Consider the following 12837-nt stretch of genomic DNA (forward strand, 5'->3'; position numbering starts at 1 on the left):
CGCCATCGCGCCCGCTCCGGCCTGGCTCGGCGCGATGGGGGGTCCGCCCGCGCCGCCAGGCCCCGCCCGCGCTGGCCGCTCCGCCCCGGGGCGTGTCGAGTCGAGGGGCGCGGCGGCCGGCGGGCAGCGGGGCGGTCCTGGCCACCCCTTGGCTGTGGCGCCCGGGCGCAGTGCTCGGCGGCGGCGGCGGCGGCGGCGCGGGCATCTGGCGCCGCGCGGACGGACGGTCCTGCTCGGACGCACGCCGAGGCGCGGAGCCTGCCGGTGGGGACGCCGAGGCCGGCTGCTGGGCGCTGGGCGGGCGGAGGGCACGCTGCTGGGCTCAGCGCTCCCGCCTCTCCGGCAGGACCCAGAGGCTTCGGGGCCCCTCCGGACCGGACCATGGGGGGCAGCGGGGCCGCGCGCGACGCCTGAAGGAGCCGCCACCCCCGCTGGCCATGGGCGCGCTGGCCACCCTCTGCGCCCGCACCGTGTGCGTGGCCGTGATCCTCGCGGCCGGCGGCGTCTCCAACGTCCAGCGCAGAGCCACAGGTGAGGACGCGCGCGTTGGCGCCCCGATGGCCCTGGACGGCGCTTCGAGGGGCGCCTGGCCCCGAGCGCAAAGTAGTGGCCGGAGCGGGGGGCCGCGTGCCCAGCGTGCCGCGGGGTTGCGCCACCGCGGAGTGCCCGGTGCCAGCGCCCCAGTGCCCCGCATGTCCATCCAGATCGTCCGGTTAGAGGAGGACGAGGACGAGGACGAGGAGACCGAGACGGGGACCCCTGCCCGTGGAGACGCGCGCCTCGGAGGGTCTGTCCGGCCCGGCCCCGCCCCACACACGCGCCGCTGCCCCCCGCGGCCGGCCAGCACCGGGCAGGGCGGGCCGCTCGCCTCCGCCCTCCGCGTCCCAACAGCCGCTTCTTTGTGCGGGCGCGGCCGAGGTGCGGGCGCCGCGGGGCAGATGGCGGGACCCCGTCTTCCCGGAGCCCCCTCGGCCGCCCCGGCCCTGTCCTGTCCCCCCTCTGCGCCATGAAGGAGCAGAAATGCGCGTGTCATTCAACGGCGTGACAGGGGCCACCGGGAGGTCAGCGCGCGCTTTCAGCGTCCAGGGGCGCCGAGGGGGCCGCGGCGGGGGCGCCTCCCGTTTGCATTCGCGTCCAGATAGAGATATTACTTCCGACGGCCGTGGAATGGGAACTGAGCCCGGCTTACGGGTGGGTGGGGTGGCCCGGCCCGCAGCTCCGGAGTGTCCGGCGGAAAGGGCTAGCCGGGTCGGAGTGGGGAAGGACCCTCCGGGAGGGCCCCAGCCTGGGGCCGCGGGGCCAGCGACGTCCCCTCCCGAGTTGGTTGGTTGGAGACACTGGGAGGGAGGGAGTTAATGGGGCCATAAATTTAAACAGGTTCCTTAACGAGATGGGCCTGCAGCAAAGCCTGGGAAAGACTGATGCGCTGTTGAGGCACTTTCCCTGCTGAACCAGGTCCAGGGCAGGGAAGGTGGGGCCGGCCCGCAGGGTTGCGAACCATGATGAGCCATGCTCATCCCCATTGCAATGTGGAGAGGTGACCAGGCCGCCAGCCAGGAACTCACTCGCTGGGGGGTGAGGGTGCCCTGGTCCCCCTCTACCGACTTGGACTTTGACACCTGCCGACTGCCCTGTGGTTCATTAACTCAGCCCTGCTGGGCTGGATTCTGGCCTCTCAAAGCCGCTGGCACCACTGGTGTGTTCCTCCTCCTCCTCCTCTTCCTCTGCCTACTCCATCGCTCTGGGGTTATTCCTTGCTCTACTCTCAGAAATTGCTCCTGCAGGCTCAGAACCATATGGGATGTCTGGGATCGAACCAGGGTCTGTCCTGGGTTGGCAGCATGCAAAGCAAATGCCCTACCACTGTGCTATCACTTTGACCACTGTTACTTTTGCTTATTTCTTCTTATTATTATTTGTGGTGTTTGGGTCATACCAGGGGCTCCAGGAGTTACTCCTGACTGGGCTCAGGGATCATGCCTGGCAGACTTGGGGGACCCTGTGGAATGCCGGCGATTGGACTCAGGTTGGCTACTTGCAAGGCAAACGTCCTACCTACTGTGCCATCACTCTGGCCCATATTTATTTATTCAATTTTGAGCTTTGGGTCATATCTGGCAATGCTAAGGGTTTACTCTCGGCTACTCAGAAATCACTCCTGGCAGTGCGCCAGCACCTCTAATGGAGTTTTGGAATCAAACCCGGTTGGTCCTCCCAGCGGTGCTATCACTGTGTCCATGTCTGCTTTGTTGGCCCCCCTGCAGGGCATAGGGGTCCATGAGAATCCACAGACCTGGCAGGTGGTTGGGGGCGCCTCGGCCTGAATGATTGACAGGCCCCACATCTTCCCCAGACTCAGTTTCTCTTCCTGTGAAGGGGACTTGGCGGTGGGTCAGGAAGATCAGCTGGATACTCCCTAAAACCTTCATTAGCATACCCAGCCCCTTACCCCCTTTCCTAACTTTTTGGAAAACTGAGATTTTTATTTTATTTTATTTTTTTTGGTGTTTGGGCCACACCCGGTGATGCTCAGGGGTTACTCCTGGCTATGCGCTCAGAAGTTGCTCCTGGCTTGGGAGACCATATGGGACGCTGGGGGATCGAACTGTGGTCCGTCCTAGGCTAGCGCTGGCAAGGCAGACAGACACCTTACCTCTAGCGCCACCACGCCAGCCCCACTGAGAATGTTTTTAAGTGGGGCTTGGCCTGCCTTGGGCTGTGTCCCTGTCCTGGGGCCTCACTCCCCTCGCAGTCCTCTAGCTGTGGCTCCTGGTTCTCTGGACAACTGTGGCAGTGGGTGCTTGGACTTTATGCTTCTTTCCTTCTTTCCCCCCATCCTCCCTTTCCTGCCCCCTTTACCTATCCCCCCTTCCCTTTCCCTGCTCCCCCCAGGTTGTATGCCCTGCGTCCCTACTGGGCTGTGCAGAAGTCCCTGGGGAGCTGGGTCTGTGCTATGGCTTCTCCAGGTAGAAACAGACCCGCCTTTCTGATTCCGCCTGTCCCCTTGTTCAGCCTGGCATCAGCCCTCAGGTACCCCTGTCCCAGGGTGCAGCAGTGGGTGCTGGCTCTTCCGGCCTCTTGCCTGGTGGGGTCTGCACAGGGCAGACCAGTTGGAGCTGCTCTTGGTGGGGCCTTTTGGCATGGGGAGGAAAGGAGGAGGTCTCCACAGGGCATGGGGCCAGGTGCTGCCTGGTAGGGGACGACGTGTAGGCCCCAGGGACAGAGCATCAGAATCTAAGCTGAATGGCTGTAGAATGACAGATGTGGGCAAAAGTAACCCAGAGTGCTGTGGCCCCCAGTGCCCTGGGGCCACACCAGTGTCTGTGCTTCCTGTCACCAAGAGCTGGGCGGGGCCCCATTAGACATCTGCACTTTCAGTTCTCTGACTCAGTTTCTGAGTCTCCTGATACAGTGCTCAGAGGTGATCCCGCTAAAGATGGGGTTGCTTCAAGCTGGAGAGCTCGGAGCCTCCTATGGGAGGCTCAGTGTTGCCCTGGGGTGCTGCTCCTTCGGGACGCTGTAGTTGAGCTTCCAGAATTCTTGTTTGTTTTATATTTTTTGGGCTACACGCAGTGGTGCCAAGGGGTTATTCCTGGATCTGCATTCAGGGATTATTCCTGGGGGTACTTGGGGCCATATGCCAGAGATTGAACTGTTGGACTATTGCTCTGGCCCAGGCTGAGCTTCCAAAACTTTCTGGGTAGGTGGATGGGAATTTCTCTCTCCTCGCATGTGGGACCTGGGTTCCATCTTTCTTTCTTTCTTTCTTTCTTTCTTTCTTTCTTTCTTTCTTTCTTTCTTTCTTTCTTTCTTTCTTTCTTTCTTTCTTTCTTTCTTTCTTTCTTTCTTTCTTTCTTTCTTTCTTTCTTCCTTCCTTCCTTCCTTCCTTCCTTCCTTCCTTCCTTCCTTCCTTCCTTCCTTCCTTCCTTCCTTCCTTCCTTCCTTCCTTCCTTCCTTCCTTCCTTCCTTCCTTCCTTCCTTCCTTCCTTCCGTCCTTCCTTCTTTCTTTCTTTCTTTTTTTTTTCTTTTGGGCCGCACCTGGCTGTCTGCCCAGAAATAGCTACTGGCAGGCACAGGGGACCCTATGGGACACCGGGATTCGAACCAACCACCTTTGGTCCTGGATCAGCTGCTTGCAAGGCAAACGCCACTGTACTATCTCTCCGGGCCCGGGTTCCATCTTTCAACAAAGAATAAGGCCTATGTCAGGAGAAGAAGAGCTGTGGCCGTGGCGACACTGACTGTCATGTGGTTTCACTCTGGGGTGCTATCACCCACTCCTGGGCATTGCCCCCACCTAACACGCATCATCTCGGGCTCATCATCCCAGGGACAGTTGGCAGGATGCAGAGTGCACCTCAGTATCAGTCATGTGTGGGCTGGGTCAGTCAGTCAGGTGTGTTCTTCCCCCACAGAGGGTCCGGGCCCGGAGCAGTTGATGTTCACCAGCGGAGACACTTTGGAGCTGAGCTGCCAGCCAGCAGGGATGCCCACAGGGCCCACAGTCTGGTCCAAGGACGGCCAGAACCTGCTCCAGTCCCACCGCATCCTGCTGGGGCCTCAGCGCCTGCGTGTGCTCAACGCCTCCCAGGACGACGCCGGTGTTTACAGCTGCCGCCAGCAGCTGGGCCATCACATCCTGTGCTCCTTCAGTGTGCGTGTGACAGGTAAGCGTGTGTGTGTGTGTGTGTGTGTGTGTGTCACAGGTGAGTGTGACAGGTGAGCATATGCGTGACACAGGACAGTGGGGCAGGGGTGAGGATTGCGGGGGCCGGGGGAAGCCTACTCTGTCTCTCTTGCCTCCAGACGCACCTTCCTCAGGAGATGACGAGGATGGGGAGGATGAAACTGAGGACACAGGTGAGAGCAGAGGTGGGCGTGGGGGTGGGGGTGCAGGCCACCAAGGGGGCTGGGCTGCCCAGTCAAGCTGCAGGCAGCTCTTGAAGGGACAGACCCCTCCAAGTGAGCATATGGGTGGCCAAGTCCCTTATGAGGCACAGGTGGGACACAGAGAGGGCTCTGGATTAAGGAGGAGCACCTCCTGCCCAGCCTCCCCACGGGGCCCTGCTACCACCTCTGCCCCCTCCCTGCTTGTCCCTGCTCACTCACATGGGCTGGATGAGGGGGATCTGGGGAACATGTTGTCCCTGGTCTGAGTGTGGGGTCCCAGCTCTGATAGTGGCTGGGACAGCTGGGGACTGGTCAGGCACACATCACACAAGGTCCCCAAGCACCCCAGGAAAACCCCTGAGCACCGCTGATGTGTCCCCTAAAATGTAACTTCCAATAAAGACCAATCAGACACCCTCCAGGCCCAGCACAAGAGGGGACTCTGAGGTTTGGAGGTTGTGAGCAGCTTCCCGGACCTCAAGTTCGTGTCCCTGCAAACAGGCGCCCCATACTGGACTCGGCCTGAACGCATGGACAAGAAGCTCCTGGCCGTGCCAGCAGCCAACACCGTTCGCTTCCGATGCCCAGCTGCAGGCAACCCCACCCCATCAATCTCCTGGCTGAAGAATGGCAAAGAGTTCCGGGGCGAGCATCGCATTGGGGGCATCAAGGTGTGAGCCGGGCTCCTTGGGCCTTGGGCGAGGGTGGATGCCGGATGCAGGTGTCTGGGTCGTTCACCGAGTATTCCTCCCCCAGCTGCGGCACCAGCAGTGGAGCCTGGTCATGGAGAGCGTGGTGCCCTCGGACCGTGGCAACTACACCTGTGTGGTGGAGAACAAGTTTGGCAGCATCCAGCAGACTTACACACTGGATGTGCTGGGTGAGCGGTGGTGAGGGTGAGGTGGCCCTTGGGGGAGCCTAGCCCCTCCAGAGTGGCCCACTAGAGCCTGGCTGGCCCTCCTGCAGAGCGCTCTCCGCACCGGCCCATCCTGCAGGCAGGGCTCCCGGCGAACCAGACGGTGGTGCTGGGCAGCGACGTTGAGTTCCACTGTAAGGTCTACAGCGACGCGCAGCCCCATATCCAGTGGCTCAAGCACGTGGAGGTGAACGGAAGCCGTGTGGGCCCAGATGGCACCCCCTATGTCACCGTGCTCAAGGTGGGCACCCTGGCGCCTCAGAGTGAGGGGTGGGTGGGAGCGCGACTGACTCCCCCCCTCCCTCCACTAGGCCCCACTTTGTTCCTGCAGCTCCAGGGAACATGTGTGTAAAGGCAGGGCAGGTGGGCACATGGGCCGCTGCATGAGTTCGTGTGGGATGCCCACCTGCCCGCCTGCCCACTGTCCTGGCTGCCTGCCCGCGCCCTCCCTCGTGGCTGCCTGAGCCGGCTCTCTTGTCCCTGCAGTCGTGGATCAGTGAGAGTGTGGAGGCCGTCGCGCGCCTCCGCCTGGCCAATGTGTCCGAGCATGATGGGGGCCAGTACCTCTGTCGGGCCACCAATTTCATAGGCGCGGCTGAGAAGGCCTTTTGGCTGCGTGTCCATGGGCCCCAAGCAGGTAACCAGTCTGTCCCACGCCTGCCTGCACGCATAACTTCCACAGACTCCCCAGCCGGCCACCCATCCACCTGCACGCCTGCACACCCCACCTCACCCTGCTGGCCTCACGGTGCTTACCTGCTTAGGTCCCACGGCCCATGCTAACCCCACTTGCACCCACATTGACCCCGGAGGCTGTGTGCCTTGGCCAGGCTGAGCCCCCTATATGTGCATCTGCCTGCTGCCTACCTCTCTCTAGCCCAGTGCCAACTTTTCATGCCTACTGGTGTGTACACCCTTGATGGCTGCCTGCATCCGCTGCCCCGTCCCCTCCCGCCGTGCCCCATTTCCCCCTGCATGGCACTGCATGCCCTGCCCAATGCACTCTGCTGCACGCCTGTGCTCACTTGGGACAGAGGACCCGCCGGTGGAGGGACTGACTGGCTTCGGGCTCAGTGTGGACACACAAGGCAGAGGACCGTGGGCCGGGCCGGCCACAGCAGTGGCAGCAATGGTGGTGGCAGCAGCGCCGTTTACCTTCCTGGCAGCCTGGCTAGTTCGTCGCCTGGATGGGCTGTGGTGGCAGTGGGCTTGGGTGTGGGCCTATCGCTGCTCTGTTCTCTTTGTAGACCGCGGGCGTTAACAGCACCGACAAGGAGCTGGAGGTCCTTGCTTTGCGCAATGTCACCTTTGAGGACGCTGGGGAGTACACGTGCCTGGCGGGCAATTCTATCGGGTTTTCCCACCACTCTGCGTGGCTGGCGGTGCTGCCAGGTACCGCTGCTGCCGGCTGCTGCTCGCTCAGCCCCTCTGGGCTCTGGGGACACGCTCGGCTGCCGACTCTTCGGACCCACACCCGCCCACCCCTTCGGCTCGGGAACACCCCCCCTGCCCCCTTCTGGCCGGCAGCCTCGACGTCTCCCTGGGTGGCTGGTACTGGGTGCTGGTGCCTCTGTTGTGCTTCTTCTCCTCTGGACTGATGGGGATATCTGACAGGGAGTGTCAAGTCCAAGGCACCCCACCCCACGGCAGGGCAGGGCGTCCACTCTGTCCCTGGCCCAGCCCTCATGCCAGTGCCCCGTGTCTTTGCAGCCGAGGAGAGGCTGATGGAGGCAGGCGAGGCTAGCAGCGTGTACGCGGGAGTGCTCAGCTACGGCGTGGCCTTCCTCCTCTTCATCCTGGTGGTGGTGGCTGTCACACTGTGTCGTCTGCGCAGTCCCCCGAAGAAGGACCTAGACACCGTGGCCCCTGTGCACAAGGTCTCCCGCTTCCCTCTCAAGCGACAGGTAACAGAAAGTAGCTCCCAAGTTCCAAGCCCCCAGCTTGGGGTATGGGGGTCCCCCTGCCTGCCTGCGTGTACCAGCCTGGCGCTGCCCCCCCAAGCAGGTGTCTTTGGAGTCTAGCTCGTCCCTGAGCTCCAACACGCCGCTGGTGCGCATTGCCCGGCTGTCGTCCGGGGAGGGTCCTGCACTGGCCAACGTGTCTGAACTAGAGTTGCCGGCTGACCCCAAGTGGGAACTGTCACGTACCCGGTGAGTGGTGGGTCGTGGGCATCAGAGAGTGGAGGAGGTGCTCCAGGGCACAGCATCACCTCCTGGCTGCACCCTGCCATGTGCTCCCTCTGGGAACCTCCCAAGCCAGGGTGGTGTGGGTCAGTGCTGAGGGCTTCCTGTAAAGGACAGTGCAGGTGGCAGTGCTCAGTACTGCTGTCTCTGCTGCAGGCTGACCTTGGGCAAGCCTCTGGGGGAGGGCTGCTTCGGCCAGGTGGTCATGGCGGAGGCCGTCGGAATCGACAAGGACCGAGCAGCCAAGCCCATCACTGTGGCCGTGAAGATGCTGAAAGGTGCAGGCTCTCGGCTAGGGTGGGGAGGACTAGGGTGGAGCCCTGTGTGGCCCGGAGAGGGCTAGGGTAGAGCACCGTTTGACCTGGGACCCTCCCCCTCGGCAGATGATGCCACAGACAAGGATCTGTCGGACCTGGTGTCGGAGATGGAGATGATGAAGATGATGGGGAAGCACAAGAACATCATCAACCTGCTGGGCGCCTGCACACAGGGCGGTGAGTGGGCTGGTGGGGCAGAGGGTGTCTGTGTCAAGGACGAGTACTGCAGGGCTGGGAAAATTCATATGCACACACCCCTCCTACAGTCGCTACACTCCCCCATAATCACCCCACTCCCTCCTTCTACCCCATGCACTCACACCCTTTCCCTCCTGGGGGTACCTTGACCACAGGGCCCCTGTACGTGTTGGTGGAGTATGCGGCCAAGGGCAACCTGCGTGAGTACTTGCGGGCGCGGCGGCCCCCGGGCATGGACTATTCCTTTGACGCCTGCCGGCTGCCCGAGGAACAGCTCACCTGCAAGGACCTGGTATCCTGTGCCTACCAGGTGGCACGTGGCATGGAGTACTTGGCGTCCAAGAAGGTGAGTGGCCGGCAGCACCCCCTGAGGCTTGTTGGGGATTGGTTCCCCAGGCTCATGGCAGTTGCCCCACCAGTGCATCCACAGGGACCTGGCTGCCCGCAATGTGCTGGTGACGGCGGACAATGTGATGAAGATCGCAGACTTCGGCCTGGCCCGGGATGTGCACAATCTCGACTACTACAAGAAAACCACCAACGTGAGCTGGGTGGGACCAGGGGCCAGTTGCCAGGGGCTGGGGAGTGGGACCACCAGGCACTCACCCGCTCCTTCCCTCCTAGGGCCGGCTGCCCGTGAAGTGGATGGCCCCTGAGGCCTTGTTTGACCGTGTCTACACTCATCAGAGTGATGTGTGAGTGCAGGGGAGCTGGGTGTGTGTGTGTGTGAGGGTGTCACTGTGTGTGTATAGGACACTGACATCACAGATCCCCACAGCTGGTCCTTTGGGGTGCTGCTCTGGGAGATCTTCACCCTGGGGGGCTCCCCGTACCCTGGCATCCCAGTGGAGGAGCTGTTCAAGCTGCTGAAAGAGGGTCATCGCATGGACAAGCCAGCCAACTGCACGCATGATCTGTGAGTGTCCCTACATGCACACATGGCCTAGAAATGTCCCCTTGCACATTTGACCTGTGAACGCCCACTCCTGCACACATGAGGGTGTGAGTTCCCCCTCACACAATGATCGATCCTAGGGCCTTCCTGCCTCACTTGTCACCCTGCTCGGTGGGTGCAGGGGGTGGCGTTAGGTAGATGTTGAGATACTGTGCCCCAGGTACACCATCATGAGGGAGTGCTGGCACGCCGTGCCCTCGCAGAGACCCACTTTCAAGCAGCTGGTGGAGGACTTGGACCGCATTCTCACCATGACATCCACTGATGTGAGAGTCCTGGCCTGGGGAGGAGGCAGGGCAGGGCGGGGTGGGGTGGGGAGCAGAGGCCAACCCCAGCACCCCACCACGCAGGAATACCTGGACCTGTCAGTGCCTTTCGAGCAGTACTCACCGGGTGGCCAGGATACCCCCAGTTCCAGCTCTTCAGGGGATGACTCCGTGTTTGCTCATGACCTACTACCCCCTGCTCCCCCCAGCAGTGGGGGCCCCAGGACGTGAAGGGCTGCTGGTCTGCAGGATGCTCTCTCGTCTCTAGTTGCCGCTGCTGCAGTGAACCTCTGGGCCCAAGATGGACGTGTGTGTGTGTGTGTGTGTGTGTGTGTGTGTGTGTATACACACACGTGTGGGTGGTGTGTGCATGAGATGGCCCAGCGCTGGCCTCTAGGGTCCCGCCCTGCTGTGTGCCAGAACATAGAATGTAAACGGGGGCATTCCCCCAGGTCCCCCAGACTCTCCTGCTCCCATGGCTGTGCCCCAGAAAGTTTCAAGCTACCACCAAGTACCTAAACTGACCCCACAGGTAGGCTAAGTGGCACGTCGTCTGGGGCAGCACATGCAGAGCCCCAGGCTGCCCTCTGAAAGGAGACTGAGATTACGGGTACCTGAGGTGGGAGCTTTTCTCTTCTACCCAAAGGCCTGTGTTGAAGGTAGAAGCTGGACACCCTTCTGGGCAGATACTAGGCGCCTGTGGCCTGCACCCTTTCCATGTTGGGCACCCAGCACTCACTCACCGGCTCACCTCTGGAGTGCAGGCCAGTGGGAAGGGGCTTGCCTGGCCCCGCAGTTTTGTTTTAGAAATTGTTCCTGGGCCTGTATATTTGTAAAGTTATTTATGCCCCAGCCCTCACCCCCTAGGGGGGTGCTCTTGGGGGGACGGGTCCTAAGAAGGGTCCTGCAGCCCCTTCAGCCACCTATGAGAGGAAAGAGTGCGGGTGCCGGGGCCTGGATGGGACCTCGCCAGCTTCCAGAGCCTCGAGCCCTGCTGGGGAGAGGCAGGGAGAGGATTCCCTCCTACATGCCTCCACTCTTCTGAATGTTCCCAGTTTCTATCTATATAATTTATTGAGTTTTGATAAGATATATTTACTATAGGTTTAAAATTTCTGATGCAATGCTTCTAGATTTGGTAGCCAGATCTGCCACATCTCAGCGTGGGGGTGCCCTGGCTTCGAGGGGCAGCGCCGCAGGGACTCTGCCGTCCTGCCCAGCCAGGCAAATGTGCTTCCCAAGAAATAAACGTGACTGGCTCCCACTCGCTCCTTTGCTCACACCTGCCGCTGAGGGCCCTGATCCCTGGGAGAGGGCTGAGGACTGTGGCTAGAATTGGGGGCGGGCAGGAGACCCGAGGGTCCTGTCTGCACTTCCCATTCTGCTCCTTCTACTCTCTGCATCTCCAGTCTTGTACCTTGTACTTTGCGGGCCAATTGGAAATGTGTGGACTGGGCCTAGCGCTGGCTTGGACCAGTCCTCAACCGTGGCCTGCTTTGGTTTCTCAGATCCCCTCCAGGTTCTGCACACACCCCTAGGATCTTCATTCCAGTAGTTTAGGAACAGCTGTTAGGAGGCCCTGCAGCCCAACACCCCAGTATCTGTCCAACTCTCTGGGGACACCCAGTGGCCACCCTAGGAAAGCTGGCCAGCAGGGAGCTTCTGAGTCATGGCCGGGGCATTTTTTAGTGCAAAGGGAAGGACAGGGACAGGAGGAAGAGGGGAGGGAGCAGGCAGTGACCTGCCCCAGGGCTAGCATGCTGGTGCCCATTACTTTTGGGATACCACCCTACCCTACAGTACATATCCCACTTGCTGTCCTGCCAGAACCTGGAAACCGGGGGCCATACCCCTTCATCACCTGAATAGCCTGAGCTCTGAGCCCCAGGGGTACCCTGGGAACCCGAGAACAAAGGTCAAAGTGCTGGCCTGGCACACAGCTGTGGTCCCAACCCTTGGCTTCTGAGCTGAGGAACAGGTAGATGTCCTGATTCAGCCTGGGAGTGGGAGGCTGGATTTTCTGAGCACTGCTTGGGAGGACCCCAAAGAAAATGAAGCAGCCAAATGGGGGCTGGAGAGAGCACTGGGGTTAAGCTTGTCCTGCATGCAGTCATAATAGCAGGATACCAGTTCCATCCCCGGCATCACACACAGTCCCCTGAGCACTGCCAATGCTTACTGCTGGGCAGTCATGAAAAGTCTGTGAACACTGCTGGCGTGTCCCAAACACAAAACAGAAGATCCCAACAAAATAGCAGGGATTGGGCCGGAGAGACAGCACAGCGGTAGGGCGTCTGCCTTGCACATAGCCGATCCAGGATGAACCTGGGTTCAATTCCTGGCATCCCCTACGGTCCCCCGAGCCTGCCAGAGCAACTTCTGAGCACAGAGCCAGGAGTAACCCCTGCGTGTGGTTGGATTTGGTCCAAAAACAAACAAAAAATATAGCAGGGATTAAATTTTCAGCTCACGCCAGTGCCACTTCCCCTGAGGCCCCCAAGAAGGGCTCTGTCATCTGTGGTGCCCATGTGCTGCCTGGCATGTCCCCTCACTGCCTCTTGGGAAGGGACTTTGCCTAATTTCAGGATAAGGACTGGTACCAGGCGTGTGTGTGTGTGTGTGTGTGTGTGTGTGTGTGTGTGTGTGTGTGATGTTGAGGAAGGCTTGTCAGCATAAGGACTGGTACCAGGCGTGTGTGTGTGTGTGTGTGTGTGTGTGTGTGTGTGTGTGTGTGTGTGTGTGTGTGTGATGTTGAGGAAGGTTTGTCCATAGCTACCTCAGCTGCAGTTCCAGCCCCAAGGAAGCTGCTTCTGTGGCCTCCTGGGCTGTGGAGACAAGAATACCCTAGGACAACTTTTTTTCAGGATAAGGACTGGTACCAGGCGTGTGTGTGTGTGTGTGTGTGTGTGATGTTGAGGAAGGTTTGTCCATAGCTACCTCAGCTGCAGTTCCAGCCCCAAGGAAGCTGCTTCTGTGGCCTCCTGGGCTGTGGAGACAAGAATACCCTAGGACAACTTTTTTTCTGGGGTGGGAGTGGGGCCACATCCACCAGCACGCAGAAGTTATTCCTGGCTCTACTGAGACACTTCCTGGCAAGCACAAGGGACCATAT

At 60.5% G+C, this 12837-nt stretch overlaps 1 protein-coding gene across 1 annotated transcript; it reads left to right on the plus strand.

The window, feature by feature from the left end:
* Positions 1-366: 366 nt before the first annotated feature.
* Positions 367-10992, plus strand: FGFR3 (fibroblast growth factor receptor 3). The gene is made up of 21 exons (XM_049789898.1): positions 367-918; positions 1013-1191; positions 2893-2966; positions 3013-3030; positions 3101-3192; positions 4389-4667; positions 4807-4860; positions 5392-5561; positions 5647-5770; positions 5857-6047; positions 6293-6443; positions 7517-7710; positions 7811-7956; positions 8146-8267; positions 8373-8483; positions 8660-8850; positions 8924-9046; positions 9129-9199; positions 9283-9420; positions 9620-9725; positions 9810-10992. The coding sequence occupies exons 1-21, from the start codon at positions 438-440 to the stop codon at positions 9954-9956; spliced, it is 3162 nt and encodes a 1053-aa protein (XP_049645855.1). The 5' UTR covers positions 367-437; the 3' UTR covers positions 9957-10992.
* The last annotated feature ends 1845 nt before the right edge of the window (positions 10993-12837 follow it).

The sequence above is a fragment of the Suncus etruscus genome, chromosome 16 (genome assembly GCF_024139225.1).
Source record: "Suncus etruscus isolate mSunEtr1 chromosome 16, mSunEtr1.pri.cur, whole genome shotgun sequence".
In the NCBI taxonomy this organism is placed as follows: Eukaryota; Metazoa; Chordata; class Mammalia; order Eulipotyphla; family Soricidae; genus Suncus; species Suncus etruscus.

Excerpts from the sequence above, each read along its gene's own strand:
- FGFR3 (XM_049789898.1), top strand. The coding sequence starts at position 438 with ATGGGCGCGCTGGCCACCCTCTGCGCCCGCACCGTGTGCGTGGCCGTG. Across the intron at positions 8,484-8,659 it reads GGGCGCCTGCACACAGGGCG|GGCCCCTGTACGTGTTGGTG; the intron begins GTGAGTGGGCTG and ends CCTTGACCACAG. Across the intron at positions 9,200-9,282 it reads TACACTCATCAGAGTGATGT|CTGGTCCTTTGGGGTGCTGC; the intron begins GTGAGTGCAGGG and ends AGATCCCCACAG.